Below are 14913 nucleotides of genomic sequence, written 5' to 3'. Positions count from 1 at the left end.
TGTCTCCTCTGTGACGCGCTGCATTTGTGATGCTGGATCTCAGTTGATTGGATGCTTTTTGCATTACATCAAACCATCTTAAATTAAAGAAAAAAAGAAGAAGAAAAAGCACAGACTTATTATCGCACTTAGTTCATACATTTTATATTACTTACACACACACACACACACACACACACAAGCCCGTTCAGCTATCTTAGTGAGGACGTTCATTGACATAATGCTTTCCCTAGACCCTTACCCTAACCTTTAAAAATGAATGACTAACCCTAACCCTTACCCTAAACCTAACCATAACCTAATTGTAACCCTGACACCAAAACCACATTTTGAGCCTCAAAAAGGCCTTCAAACTTGTGAGGACTGGTGTGTGTGTCCTCACAAGTGACTGTTGGTTCACACAAGTATAGTAGAATGCAGATTTCGGTCCTCACAAAGATAGCTAGATAGGAACACACACACACACACACACACACACACACACACACCTATAAAACAACTGAATGCACACTATAAGCATGTGCAGGGGTGGAGAGTAAATATGTGCAGAAAGTCACAGAAAAAAAAAAAGGAGCGTTTGCGATTTCCTAAATAAGGACATCTATGCATACGTATGGGAGACATGTGTTACTAGAACTCACCCAGAGGTATCCTGATCCTGTTCAGCCTGCACCATGTTACGGAGGCTTGCATCAGCAAGAGCCTGGGTGAAGTGAGTGTATGGAGCCATGAAGCAGTAGTGGTAGAGTCCTGGCCGCAAGCTGGAAGAGCCAAGACGTAGAGCTTTGCCCTGGGACCGACTGGGTCCACTCAACACGCCCTCATACTGGGAGGCCAGGTTGTTCCCAAATAGTGTCTTCAACAGCTGGAGAATAAGTCAACTTATTACCACAAGAACTCTTTTGCAAATATATATAAGCATAAATATACAAAAACACTATAATTTTTAACTTCACATAAAATTTGAGAATCCAGTTGATATATTTGAAGTATTCCCTTTCTTTCTTCCCCCCCCCCAAAACACAGCAATAATTAAGCTCCAGTGAAACCTCTTTTCTTTAGAAGCTCCTCCACCCGTAGGATTAATAGTTATATAACCAAAATCACTTCACCATTTAATTCTGCTTTTATTCATAATTGACATGCTGTGAATAACCCCTTAAACACTGACTTCCTACGCTCCCTTAAAGTCCCTTTAGTATGTCTGTGGACTTATCAAAGAAACTGAAAACTAGATTACCACTGAGACAGAATACTAATGTGTGTTGTTCTATAAATACATGAATGTATGGAACCATCGCACAGGGGAACCAATGCCTTTACAGGCCCTGTCGGCAGGAACCAGCCTCACTTTGTGTGGAGTCACACCGGCTGCAGCACACTGCTCAGTGCTAGAACCACAAAGACTGCCACACATTCAAAAGGATATGCATCTAACATTCACAGGCATTAACACATAACATACTAACCTGTTGCACACAAACTGTGGCCATGGTTGGTTCTCTGGAGAAGCAGGACTTGAGGTAGCCCAAAATTTCCTCCACACACTAAAAGAAAAGAAAAAAAGGTTACTTCTTCTATTGATAAAGAAGAAGATTATCAATAAATTGGTTGTTAACAAGAAATGAACAAGACCCCTTGTTAAGGGATCGCACCAAACTTAACACTGAAAGACACTGAAATTCATCTTTACCTTCCCGATGTCATGAAGTGTGGCTAACTCCAGCAGCTGAGAAAGAACATCTAATGTAGCGCGCAGGAAACTTCCAAACTTTTCTTGGCTACTGTGAAGGTCCAACGTAACCTAGAAAACATTAGACCATCCATAAACCACCATACAGGCAGCAAAAATCTATTAAAATCATTTTAAGTTTAAACAAAGAAGTGTTCTGACCTTATAGTTGGCATGCGTAGCTTTGAGCACATCATGGAGCTTGAGGTAGGGAGGCAGGTGGTAGAAGTTGCCAAAGGTGGTCGATTTGTTTACAGTTGTTGAGCCTGTACTGTCTGTTGGCCTACCTGCTTAGAAAAACACTACTTAATATTCTGAGACTCACAGAGATGATCTGTACCCTTTTTTAAGCATGGTGAGGCATTTACCTGTGTTGGCCTCACTGCCTTTCTTTGGGCTCATAGGGGTGGCACTGGGGTCGGCAACCTCCTTCTCCTTGCCTTTCCTACGAATGGGACTGAGGGAGGGGGTGTTGCTCAGGGAGGGGAGAGTGGCCTATAAAGTTGGTATAGAATGCAACAACAGAACACAATATATCAGACATCCTGTGGATCAAACTTGTGGTAAAATGCACCTGAATGCATGGTGCCAAATATTTTCTTTCATGAGTCTGTTAAACCAAATAACTCTCCTTATCAAACGCACCTTCATTGCTGGTCCTGGTGGTGTATCATCCAACACATGGGCACAGATGTTGAGGACCTTCAGCAGATGGGAAAAGAGTTGCTCCACCATGACCACCAGGGAGCGTTCTGATAGCGCGGCCCAGGGTTCCTCCAACTTACTTGGGCCTCCACTACTGGTCCCACTGCTGCCTTCTTCCTCCCCAACCCAGGGATTGCGCATACATTTAGGAGCCACAGCTGAGAACATCATTAGGGTAGTGATGAATCAACAAATGTCAGAGTAAAACATCTTCATGTCATATTAAATTATATGTAAAATACCTGAAACTCTTGAAGTAAATTACCCACCAGCTATGAGGTTTCCAGAAAGTAACAGTGCATCCTGATGCGCAGAGAGATCCAGTGGAAACCAGGCAGAAGACAATAAGGAGAGCACTGTGTTGGCAATTCCTACAGTCAGAGTCCTCCGCTCTGCATCTGGTGCAGATGAGGTGGTTGAAGAGGCTGGAGCACTGCTAGGCTGTGATAAACTGCAGAAAGGAGTGAACAGACAGAAGGTAAGGGGAGTCTAGAGAAAGAGTTGAAATGATTATGTAAAAAATGTATTAATCAGTGCAGCATACAAACCTGAGGGTTCTGCCCCTACTGCGGTTAAGACTAGAACGGGATGAAAAGTTGCTATTGGAGCTAACGTAGCCACAGTGCCAGCCTGTGCTCCAATTGCCCACTGGAAAATTTGAAGCTAGAAGGCACAAAGCCTCACAGCAGCCAAACTACAGAGAAGACAGCATGATAAATATTCAGATGTTATGAAACAAATGCCATAAACTTGCTTTAGAGCAGGCAAACAATGAGCTGAAAACCTACAGTTAGAGCTCTGGAGGTAGACGAGGTCAAAGCATGCGAGACGGCAGCAACTACTCTGGACAAGTTGTTCTCCAACGTGACATCAGAGATAGTGTTGGACATGTTGTAGCCTCGGTATGTCCTGGCGACAAAATTTTAAGTAATTATTCCAAGGTTCCCTCAGGAATTGTGTATTTAACTGCAAAATATTATAAAAGCTTGTGGCTCAAACCATTTCTTATCACAAGAAAAATATGTCTGGGGTTGAAAATAGCTCTTATAATGAGTACAATAAGACACATTGTAATAAAAAAAAAGGATAACCAGGTCAACAAGGTTGAGAACTTCTTCATAGTAATATAGGCTAAGCTGACCTTTGATGAGGCGCGAGATATACTGGAAGTGTGGGCGCGTGTGTACCTTGTGATTGTGCTAACTGTGAACTGGGATGGGGGTTGTGTCTCATGCATAAGCAGCTGCAGATAGACTGAACTCTGGTCTCGGGCGATTGCTACCACTGGGTCAACCTGGCCCTGGTCACAGTCATAGAACAACCTGGAAACTAGTCTGTAAAGAGACAGGAAGAGAGATATGACGAAAGTCAAAAAGGGCTTATTTACAGTCCACTACATAAAGAACATAGCACGTGCTATATGTGAAGAGGCATTTTACCTTCTGACCACAGAGGCAGCCACGTGCCGTACTCTTGGATCGTCATCTCCCAACAGATGTATGACCACATCATTCAGGACTCTATCTTGCAGCCGCAGACGCTAGAGAAATGTAAACAAACAACACCAGTCAACAGCTGAATGCAGAAACCCAGAAAGGATATTTCAAAGAAAAGATCATTAAAAAAAATTATCAGAAAATAACCTTACCCCAGTGTAGTGATGATCTCCTTTATGTAAAGTCTCAGTTTTCCTCTCCAAAAAATTAACTAATCTAAAACACGGGAAAAAGTAAAAAAAAAAACTTTAAAAAGCAATTATAGGTAATACAAAGTAAAGGCGAGCTTAAGTTTAAAGTTGAGTTATTATTATTTTTAGAAAACAGAGACTGTATATAACAGGCATCAGGATACAAAAGTATCCTACCGGAAGTCTAATTCTGCCAGAGTTTCCAAGAGCTCAGTGCGAACAAGCCAATAGCCGCAGTCCTTCAGCGCAAAGAGGTCAATCACCAACTGCAGGCCAATCTCACTCAGGGTACTGCTGCAAATAGTCGTGATGCAGTGCTGAAACAAAACACACACAAAAAAAACAATGGGTCAGACTCACAAACAAAAGCACAGACACAAAAAAAGAACTTGAGGGACAAAGCAAGACAGAGATAGAGTAGAGATTACCAACACACTCACACAAAACCATCTTACCCTCACTGCAGAGCAAGCCATCTTGCAGGTGACAGAGGATTCATCTTTCAAAGTCTTCTGAAGCAAAGGCACCAAGTCCACCAGGGACAGTGGGTTACCTAGAGTACAGACAGACAGGTATGATAGGCATCTTTAAATACTCTCAATTCTTTGCAAAATGCAAGTAAGACAAAGACCAACACACAAACCTGTTGCACTCTGCACACTGGCCAGCCAAGTGTGTATGTTGAAACGTGTTTTGGTGAGCGCAGCCTGTATGATGGCTGCACATAGGATAGCTGTAGCTCCTCTAATCTGGGGGTCTCCATGGTCAATGAGGCCCAGGACATCACTAATATATTGTTGCTCTGAAAAGGTAAAAAAATAATAATAATAATAATAATAATGCCAAAAAGTGTTAAAAGACACACAAATACAGTTGTACAAATAAGTTACTATTCTGTAAATGAAAAATGCTTTCACTGTAACACATGTTGTGCAGAGCGCTTTCAAACAAGACATTTTTTTCCAAATCAGAGTATGAAATGCACATGTCAAAATGCAAGTAACAATAGCTGGAGTGTATTTAGCGACCGTGGCTCAGGGGGTTGGGAAGCGCATCTGTAACCGGAAGGTCGCTGGTTTGATCCCCGGGCTCTCTGTCCTGGTCGTTGTGTCCCTGGGAAAGACACTTTACCCTACTGCCTACTGGTGTTGGCCAGAGGGGCCGATGGCGCGATATGGCAGCCTCGCTTCTGTCAGTCTGCCCCAGGGCAGCTATGGCTACAACCGTAGCTTGGCTCCACCAGTGTGTGAATGCGAGAGTGAATGAATAGTGGATTTGTAAAGCGCTTTGGGTGCCTTGAAAAGCGCTATATAAATCCAATCCATCATTATTATTATTATTATAGTTTCAGTACTGGGAGCATACACACTGGTTTACTGTTGCACGTTACTTAGACATCTACTAGATAGGAGCAGTTTTTTGTTTTTTTTCCCCCAGTTCTTACCTACAACTGGAACGCCGTCCAGCGGCTCCAAATAGAGGGAGTTAAAGAAGGCTTCGGGATGCAGCGCTGCCGCTGCTCCAACACAGCTGAGAGCCAAGGCTTTCACACTTACTCGCACCTCTTTGTCAGGAATCAAGCCTGAAGAAACACAAAGCAAATAATAACACACACAGATGTCAAAAAGTCACAGGAACAAGCACAACTCCGATATATGAGAGGCCTGAGAGTAGAAGTTGTACTTTGCTGTTAGATATATTTTGACAATCAGATCAAGGAGTCAAATTTTCAGTTTCAAAACGAAAAAAAAATTTGGTATTGAGCAGAACACCCACTCACCATTTTTTTGTCCTGTTAGTAGGAAGGAAGCAGCAAGAAGCCGGACACAGTGCACTAGTGGCTCCGCACTGTGGTCTGTATAGTGCCCAATTGGACCTTTTATGCGTGATGGCTGACAGAAAAGCAGACAAGTGACATAATGTTAACCTTTCACTTCAACCATATATGACAAGCACGGAGAGTTTTAAGTCACTTTACCTTATTATCGGGCTCGGGTTCAGCAGGTTCATCCTTTGGTATGAAACGGTCCACACTGCTGTCTGAACCCTGCCGGTTGTGACCGCGGCCGTCGAAGAGATGAGGCTTGCTAAGAGCTATACACAGAAACAATAACCACCATTAAAGCTTTCTATTAGGCAGAGCCCATCTGCGTTTATGTGTGCATAGCTGTGTACACAAACGCACCAAGTGCTGACTGCAGGAATGGTTCTTGGGGTTCTTCTTGGGAGGAAGGTGCTGTTCCTTCATCTTCTTCATCCTGTAGTGTTCCAATCTGCATTCCAGAGTACTGACTCTCACTGCCATCCAGAACCTTATGCACACACAAGCACACACAAGCACACACACACAAATCAATTAAAAAGAAACCATCTTCAGAAGGGAAAACTCAAATTCATAAATGTATTAGAACTGGCAGTTTGCCAAACTTTGAAATGTAACCGCATGCACATGATACCTAATAGTTTCGACTCACCGAGTTAGTTACTGGACAGAGGAAAACATAACAAATGACTAAAACTACAAATTAAATTTAAAAAAAAATTCCCCCATTAAACAGGTCTACTGAATCATGCTTGGGTCAACACAATTCACAGCAAATCAACTGCATACAGGAAAAAGCACAAGCTTAAAAAGTCAACAATCCAGAGGAAGACCAAGCTTTTGCTCCAACCTGACCCTGAAATCCTAACAATATTTTTTATTAAGCAGAACTACAGCTCTTCTAAAGTGCATGTTATTCTCTTGGTTTTGGTTTGCATGACTTCTGACAGTAAACCAGCTTGGTAAGAACAACTCTCCCTCACAAGATAAACCAATTTAATGGTACAATAAAAAAGAAGAGAGGAAAATGTGAATATTGTCTTATTCTCCAAGTTTGGCTGGAACAAAAGCCCGTCACAGCCTCTTCAAATGGTAGAGAGAACCAAATCTGAAGAATTACAACAACAACAAAAAAACAGTTGGCCTTCATGCCTCTCCTTTTGAACTTCACTCCAGGCCAGTCACACGGGATGTCAAAGCTGCTTGCTTTTATCAAAACGCATCTGATTTTCAGGAGGGAATACCTCAAAATGAGGGGGGAAAGAAAGGTGCATAATCTACTGTCGGTGACAACAGGAGGGGAAAAGAGGCAACAAGCTAGGAAAAGTCTTTGCATGGGTTGAGCCAACCAAAGGAGAAAGAATGAAGAAAGCCAAATGTATTGAAACAAGCAAGCCCATCCCAGTCTGTTCACTGTGTCCTGCAGGCTGACCTTGTCACTACTGCTGGAGGAGGAGGTGGTGGCATAGAAGGAGGAAGAGGAGGTGAAAGAAAATGAAGAAGACGAAGAGGAGGCAGTGTAGACAGATGAGTCGCTGTCTGCGGCATCGGGACCCTCAGTGGAAGCTGGCGAGGGTGGGGAAGGCTCAATCACCCGTGGCAATGAAGTGTGACTGGTACGAAGTGACTGGTACGAAGGATATAGGAAAGGGGGGGCAAGACCACAGAGGTAGAATTATTATGTAACAAAAGTTCTGTAGTCGGGGCCAGAAAGGCAGATTAACCTGACACTCCAGGTACAGCGGCAAAAATCTGCAAATTAAACTTTTTCTTAAGTAACATTTGAAAGAGTTAGAGTTTTATTAAATGAGTGGATGACAGAGTTAAAAATCTAAGATAGAAGTTTTTTTTGTTTTATTTTGCTTTGTTTTTATATGTACTAGATTTTAAAGAACGTGTTGCATTATGCATATGCAGCCTTTATTGTTTCAAGTCCTGAATGCATCATCTAGGAATGATGCTCGTGATTTTTTTAACCTTAGGAACATGTTTTGCTGCTGATAAGAAAACTGGTTCCAGAAGAGTGAAAAAGATTGAAAAAGCATCCCCCAAAATAATCCTAACAGGAGAAACAGACCGTGAACTTAATCCACAACCAAGTCCAACAGTCAAAATTACTGTGTCATGATTAGGAGCATAATAAAAAGACAAAAAATTAATGACATAGAAAACAAGTCCAACTGCTTCTAAAAGCATAACAGGGGAAAATAAGACTTATCCGCTTCTCAGTCTGACGTCATTAGCTGTTTCCAGGTCCAAATTCCTCTTCAGTTCCCAAACTCAAACAAACACTGGGGCATCATTGAGAGTTAGAAACTGTCTAAATCCTTTCATCTTTGATAAAAATGATCAGTGTGGCTGCTCTACCGGTTTAACATCCAGGCATTCATGAAAAAACAGAATTTCTGAAGTTTACCAGAATTAGAAGTAGGCTGGGAGTTAGCTCGTTGGTTTCCATCTGAAGATAATGTACAATGTTCTGACCGAGGGATTTCTGAAAAACTAAAAACGCACAGCTCTGCTATCACGTCAGACATGAATGAAGACAGAAAACTGAACAGCGGCGACGTTTGTAGGGTTAATGAAGTTGGACTAGCTGGTATATAATAATGTGCTACGTTGTGGCTAGCTACAGCGCTATGGTTAGGGTAATATAGAAACACATTAGCATAGTGAAGCTGAAGGATAGACGCAGACTTTTTTTCCCCTCGGTAAATGTTAACGTGAGGTTCAGGGATGGGCAGAGACAAATGCAATCGCATGGCAGGAAAAATGCTGAAAACGAGCCAAACTTCAGTCAGAAGTGATGATCCATCTCCATCACGAGGTAAGTCATTAATATACTGCTGCATGGTTTGGATTACTAGCTGTGACAAATTCCTCATCCTCAGCTTCATGTACCTGTTCAAATCTTTATTAGCCTCAGGGTGACCTGATTCAAATATTTGGTGTCCAGCAAATCGTGAGCCAATAGGCTGTAGTTACATCGCAAGGTTTTAAAAACTGAGCTTTAAAATGTCCTGCAGATGAACACTAGCAATAAAAATCCAGAGAAGCCGACAGTGATCACTGACTATTTTTAGGGGCTTCTTCAGATTAAATTTAAGAAGATTCAAAGCATTAAAACACCATAAAAAGACAACAGCCTTAATAAACGCAGGGTAGTTTGTAAGCAGGGTTCATACATAATCACTTAACAACAAGATTGTGACTTATTAATGTTAGCATTATAGTTGAACACTTAAGGATTTCATGTTCCTTTTTTCCTGCACAAAAGATTTAAGGATAAAAACTGATCTTCTTGAAAGTATTTCTAGCTGCTACTCTGATAAGCTGCTTTTTATCTTTTAAAAAGTCTTCAGAAAGAAATGCTAGTGCAAAGGAAGTTGTTTTGTAATCACCTCCTGTTAATATGCTACTCAATATCACTACTGGAAGAAATATTTATTCTCAGGGACAAAGAAATATATTTGACCCCAAAATCTTTTACAATCAATTTAATTCATTTTAAATGTAATGTTATTTTTAGCACCAGTTCATAACAATCTCATGGATTGTTATAGAATATTACAGGAGCATTCCCACCTCTGAAGAACTGAGCGGTAGTGGTGGTGAAGAGAGGAACACCATCTACCACAAGTCTTCAGGAAATCGAGGGGGATAATAAAGTTGTGTAATCACCAATATTACCAATATTCCACTAATGTTGAAGAAAATAAGATGTTTTCAGTGGGATACAGGTTTCGTAACTCATCCAAGTGACTCAATAAACTACATCTAGATCAACAGAATCAACGTTCTGGGAAGTGAAGCATCATTTTCAAACCAAGAAAAATGCCATCAGAGACACAAAGGTTCAGAGGTAATTAATGGATTGCATGGTAATTAAATCCATCATTGTCTAGGGAAGCACACTGTTCATTTTATTCAACAGAAACCCACACAATTACTGGATGTACAAGCTGTAGTCTCAAATAAAATTAGCCATGTGCAGTCCTACCCAGTCAACTTACCAGTTCTGCTACATCCGAAGGGGTGACAGCTGAGTCCGGTCCCTCTGTGGTGGTTTGGGAGGAGTCGCTGGGTGGAAGTGAGCGATCATTAGTGCCTAGCAGTGTCCCACTTTCTCCTAGAGGCCCTCCCTCTGGAGTCGCATTCTCTGGGGTGGTGTAGTCAGCAGTCTCTGGGGTAACATTTGCCCCACCACTGGAGCTCCGACTCAGCATTTCCTCCTCGTTGTCATTGGGTGACTCTGGAGTGCCTGATGTAGATGTCCCACCTCCGCCACCACCCTGTTCTGAGGAGGCACTGAGGTCCACAGAATCACCAGGCTGCAGAGCATGCTGGGAAGACCGAGGCTGTTCAGTGATGATGTCCACCTGGGCTGCAGAAGAGCCGTCTGCACCAACAACTGATGCTAAAGTAAGAAACACACAGAAGCTTTATTTTTGCTCCACATACTTACACTGTGAAATTAGGAACACAGTCAAAGTTGACATAAACTTGATAATTTGCATCTCACCTGTGAAAGCACCAGTTGTGACCTCAGTCCTCTCAGGGTCATCCTCCAACCCATCCTCCTCTCCAGAGAGCATTTTACCTGGAAATAACAGGTTTATTGTCAATATGAATCTGTAAGATTAACAGCAGTTTAAAAAAAGGAAAGGCACTCAAACCTAAGTGTGGTGATTTACTTTAAATTGAGTACAAGAATAAAATTTAGATATACAGGGATAATAATATGTAATTTTAGGCAAGTCCACGGCCTTTAGTGCCTCACAGTTGAAGGTAAACTTGTTCAAGCCCTGATTGGCACATCTGAGAGAGGAAAGAGGTGAACAGAGGAGATAAACAGACTAGTCACCTCTCTGTTTCCTGAGAAGGAGTGGACTGCAGGAAGACCCTCCCCCCGCTGCAAAAGGCATGAAAACAGGAAGCAGAAATAGAAGTTGAGGAGTAGGAAAGTAGTACAGGCTCAGAGAAGCTTATAAGAAACAGAAACTATTATTTAAGGATGTCAGAAAATTAGTTAAAATGCAAAGAAAAAGGCCACGAATAAAAGAAGAGGCTAGGGTGGAACCCCAACACAGTTTGTCCATGCGGTTCCCTGGCAAAGTCAGCATAAGTGAATGAATTATAAACTAGTTGAAACAGATAAAAATCGTGTCTCTAGAGCTGGTTAACTGTGTAAATATTTCTAGACACATATCTAAAGGGATGATAAAAAGCACTGTTTAGATAGTATTAGTCAATTCATGTGATTACCAATGAATTCAAGGATGCTGCCAGAACGTGAGCGGTTCTCAGTGTCCTGACGAAAAACGGTGGCATGTGGGATGCTACCAGCAGTAATGAGCATATGCAGAAGCTCTGGTGGGGGAGTCCTGAAGACCTGCTGCAGCAGCTCCAGAGCAGCTGTGACCACATTGTGATCCCAGTGCTGTGTGTAGTGTAGGGTTAGCTCATACACCTTTAAAAGACATGCATACAGAATTATTGCACATCCAATTATACAAGTGTATACAAACTCTTTTTTCATATTTAAACACAAACAAATTCCATCTCACCTGCAGCAGTTGTTCGGGTGTTGGCTGTACATCAGCTTCCTTTCTCATGACACCAAAGCTTCCTTTAAGACTAGTGGAGTTGACATGCTGCTGCAGCAGAGGCATCAGGTAACGAAGGGTTAGCAGCACCCCCAGTATTAGATGGCTGGGGTGTTCATCATCCACCGGAACCAACAGACCTGGAAAAAGGCGAAAAGGGCAAAAATTCTAAATTAGCTCACATATTTTAACACAAATGAGCTTAGTAAAATGTAAAAGGGTAGAAAAGACATGCCCAAGGTCTGTGCTTGACAGTGAGCCAGTGTGCAACCTACCCAGAAGCACATTAAGGAGCCAGGTGTAGAAGTAGCTGGTGCGTCTGGAGTGCTGGCAAATACTAACAGCTGAACTGGCTGCTGTCCGTCTAATGGTCGGGGAGCTGGACTTCAGATTAGCCACAAATGCCTTCAGCAGCACCTAAAACAGAAATAGTTGGATGATGTTAAAAAAAAAATTAAAAAAAAGAGTTTCCACTGGCCTATGATTTTTTTTTCTACTTTAGCACACAATCAGCAGGTGAATACCTTGATTTCACCATCATTGGCAAAGTGTCCCAGGGCAGACATGATCTTGGGCATTGCTGTAGCAAGTGTCTCCTGCACAGTCTCTTCCTGCCGCTTTGTGATTCTGGTGAGGCACGGCAACAGGTTGACCAGGTAAGGTCTGTGCCATAAGGGAGAGAGAAGAAGTATACATGAAGTAGAAGCAAAACAAAAATATGCATATGCAAGTAAAAAAAAGCACAGATGATACTTTGATGTTGTCCCCACAAAAGCAGCAGACTATAAAATAAGACATGTTGTGGATAATGGTTTAAAAAAAAAAATGTAAAAATATTATAAGTTTGCATACCTGCATTTCTGCGGTCTGATGAGGTGGGCAAGCTCAGCAAACCTCCATAAAGCTGCCCTCAGACTCCGAGAGGCACCATTCTATTGAGCCACACAAGCACTGATGTCTAATATCTGACCGTACTTTCTCTAAAGAAACGTCAAACAATTTCTTTTCACATCTAACACTGGCCTATAGTCTGAGAGTAAAGACATATAAGGTGTATTACAAAATGCTCACTTTACAACCCCATGCCTTACCTTTTTAATTTCTTTGTACAATTCCAGCTGCAGTCTAGGCAAGTTGGAGTCCATCAGTGCCTGAAAATTATCAAAATGAATGATTAACACTACCACCAACAACACCAAACTTATTTTGACAATTTTTGTCATTAATATTCTTATTCATTTGTCCCATCTTGCAGATTTTGCTCACTTTGATTATTTTGTTCAGGCACTCATCGGCTACCATCCGAACATCTGATTCACTGTCATCACTGCAGAGCAGGAACATCTCCATGGCAATGCCAAGCAGTTTCTGAAACTCTGGAGATGTTCTATTCCCAGGACCAGAGAGAGGAAAAGCCAAAAATATATAAATTTTTTCCCTTTCTCAAACTGTTAACCCCCTAGCATAAACTCATAAAACTTAGGTGCAATAAGTTTTTTTTCAAAAAGGACATTACAGAAAAGAAAAATATATATATGTAAAGACGAACATGTCCCCACTTCATTCCCAAAATACAAAAGTGAAACCAAATATCACAGAAATCAGTGAAATCAGATGTAAAATCACTACTGAAGAAGCTCTGGTTGCAAATGACATCACCCTGCACCTCAGACATGCTTTACAGAAAAGCTATCTTACCGTTTATACAGTTAGTGAAGGTGATAGGAAACCCTAAAAGAATATAAAAAGATATGACTCACACCAACACATATTTAGATCAAATAACAAGGAATACCTCAGTGACTGAGCCACAATGTTTTCACATATTGTCAGACAGTGGGTCACCCTGTCCTTCTTTGTGGCAGCTTGCTCCTTTTTTCTGTGGAAGATAAGACAAAATGCAAAAGATGACGTGAGTGTGTGTGTGCACAAAGAAAGACTGAATTTAGGTATCTTGCTTATAGCCAAGGAATGCAGTGATTAAAATAATAACTATAAGTCAGAGCCATCCCCTACAACTGTATTCCTTACGCACTGATCCCATCAATTCACTTCTTTACAAGCTATATAAATGAATTCCTATCCCTGTGTTTCAACCAACAACGGACTAGATCTGTAAAACTTCTTGGAGATGAAGCAAGTGCAGGAAGCCCCGCTATGTTCATCATTCCATTCATAACCGTTTGCATAAGCAGTTTAAATATTATTATGAAACTCAATGTCCTCTGCTACTGAATACACAAAATTACGTCCTTGAAATTGATCCTCCTGACCCTTTCACGTGTTCTTGGCATCAGCCTTCTGTGTTAGCCATCATTCAGCTGTTCTGATCCTAAAATCAGGCTAGCAAACAATCAGATCGCGTTAGGATAGCGAGCATCGCTAAGCAGCGATCTAAAGCATGGCAACAAGTGGACCTAAATGGGCTGAGAAGTATGAATAACACCTTAGCCTCATTCCCAGTTTACGTTTTAGTGCAGCTGACTTAAAGCCATCTATTAAACGTTGGTTATCTACCCGAAATGGACCAACGCTGCTAGCACGATAAGCTAAGGGTCTAGCCTAACGGCTCCTCGCCTCCTATTCTGTCACCGCTGGACAAAAATCAACTTACTGCCTCTGAGCGAGCTCCTCGGCGGTCGGTGGTCCCTGCTGCTGCTGGAATGACTTCAGAGACTCAAAGGCCTTCATCAATTTCTCCATGGTGGCCATTTTAGTAATCTACAATAAGCAAGCTTGCTTGACGAGCTAATATTTACTATGTGAGCTAACTAGCTAGCAGAGTAGAGGCAAGTTAACGTTTGCGCACGTAGAGAGCAAGAGGTGCGTAGTGCGGCGAGAGTGCTAACACTGCTCGCGACAGCTACCACCAGCTCTCCGCCTTGTCTTCTCGGAGAGCGCCACTTATTCTTTCACACTACTATTCCTAAATAAATCAAATGCAGGTTGATAATAAGCCATCTTTGATGCAGCATTGCGTTTTCCCACCAATCACACCAGGAAGTAGCTTGTGTGACAGGTTTACCGAGAGGGGAAGGGTGCAACGTCAGCAGCCAATCAGAGTCCGGATTTTTGTTGAGTGGCTTTAGAAAGAACCAATACGACACTGTGATTTTTTTTCTTTTGTTGTTATTGTTGCAGTCACGAGACCGCTGAAATCTGGAGTGCAGGACAGATTTGTTCAAGTGTAATTTACAAGTATTGACTTTAGTGTGTGCGCTGATAACAGTGGGTGTCAACTGATAAGAGAGCGTAGGAAGGAAAAACAAATGCACTGAAACCAGCCCCTCCTGACACAGTTATTCGATCATTTATTCATTTGTTAGTGCTATGATCTCTGACAAATTGGAAGAAGCAGGTA

General features: G+C 41.9%; 1 protein-coding gene and 1 non-coding gene across 2 annotated transcripts in view; both read right to left on the bottom strand.

The window, feature by feature from the left end:
* The window catches only part of htt (huntingtin), a 31833-nt gene extending 17257 nt beyond the window's left edge, over positions 1 to 14576 (bottom strand). The window contains exons 1-33 of the mRNA XM_085460800.1: positions 14167 to 14576; positions 13348 to 13431; positions 12819 to 12939; positions 12644 to 12703; positions 12405 to 12484; positions 12077 to 12215; positions 11828 to 11969; positions 11514 to 11692; positions 11212 to 11416; positions 10811 to 10858; positions 10469 to 10546; positions 9960 to 10363; positions 7379 to 7573; positions 6310 to 6436; positions 6103 to 6218; positions 5905 to 6016; positions 5569 to 5706; positions 4768 to 4926; positions 4580 to 4677; positions 4302 to 4441; positions 4086 to 4149; positions 3877 to 3977; positions 3625 to 3771; positions 3226 to 3346; positions 2986 to 3131; positions 2707 to 2888; positions 2378 to 2595; positions 2101 to 2227; positions 1895 to 2019; positions 1694 to 1804; positions 1470 to 1547; positions 642 to 865; positions 1 to 77 (exon numbers count right to left, since the gene is read on the bottom strand). The exon at positions 1 to 77 is cut by the window's left edge and continues 2 nt beyond it. Coding sequence (XP_085316926.1) covers positions 1 to 77; positions 642 to 865; positions 1470 to 1547; positions 1694 to 1804; positions 1895 to 2019; positions 2101 to 2227; positions 2378 to 2595; positions 2707 to 2888; positions 2986 to 3131; positions 3226 to 3346; positions 3625 to 3771; positions 3877 to 3977; positions 4086 to 4149; positions 4302 to 4441; positions 4580 to 4677; positions 4768 to 4926; positions 5569 to 5706; positions 5905 to 6016; positions 6103 to 6218; positions 6310 to 6436; positions 7379 to 7573; positions 9960 to 10363; positions 10469 to 10546; positions 10811 to 10858; positions 11212 to 11416; positions 11514 to 11692; positions 11828 to 11969; positions 12077 to 12215; positions 12405 to 12484; positions 12644 to 12703; positions 12819 to 12939; positions 13348 to 13431; positions 14167 to 14264 — 4444 coding nt within the window. The 5' untranslated portion in view covers positions 14265 to 14576. The remainder of the gene's footprint in view (positions 78 to 641; positions 866 to 1469; positions 1548 to 1693; positions 1805 to 1894; positions 2020 to 2100; positions 2228 to 2377; positions 2596 to 2706; positions 2889 to 2985; positions 3132 to 3225; positions 3347 to 3624; positions 3772 to 3876; positions 3978 to 4085; positions 4150 to 4301; positions 4442 to 4579; positions 4678 to 4767; positions 4927 to 5568; positions 5707 to 5904; positions 6017 to 6102; positions 6219 to 6309; positions 6437 to 7378; positions 7574 to 9959; positions 10364 to 10468; positions 10547 to 10810; positions 10859 to 11211; positions 11417 to 11513; positions 11693 to 11827; positions 11970 to 12076; positions 12216 to 12404; positions 12485 to 12643; positions 12704 to 12818; positions 12940 to 13347; positions 13432 to 14166) is intronic.
* On the bottom strand, positions 1284 to 1413 carry LOC146708389 (small Cajal body-specific RNA 14). The gene has a single exon (XR_014921128.1).
* Positions 14577 to 14913: the final 337 nt, after the last annotated feature.

This window comes from Copadichromis virginalis, linkage group LG6, assembly GCF_057382275.1.
Source record: "Copadichromis virginalis isolate Kocher_CV1m ecotype Utaka linkage group LG6, C_Virginalis_male_GT1.1, whole genome shotgun sequence".
Lineage (NCBI taxonomy): Eukaryota > Metazoa > Chordata > Actinopteri > Cichliformes > Cichlidae > Copadichromis > Copadichromis virginalis.
The sequence above is the reverse complement of the archived record's forward strand: the minus strand, read 5'-3'. Positions and strand labels throughout refer to the sequence as shown.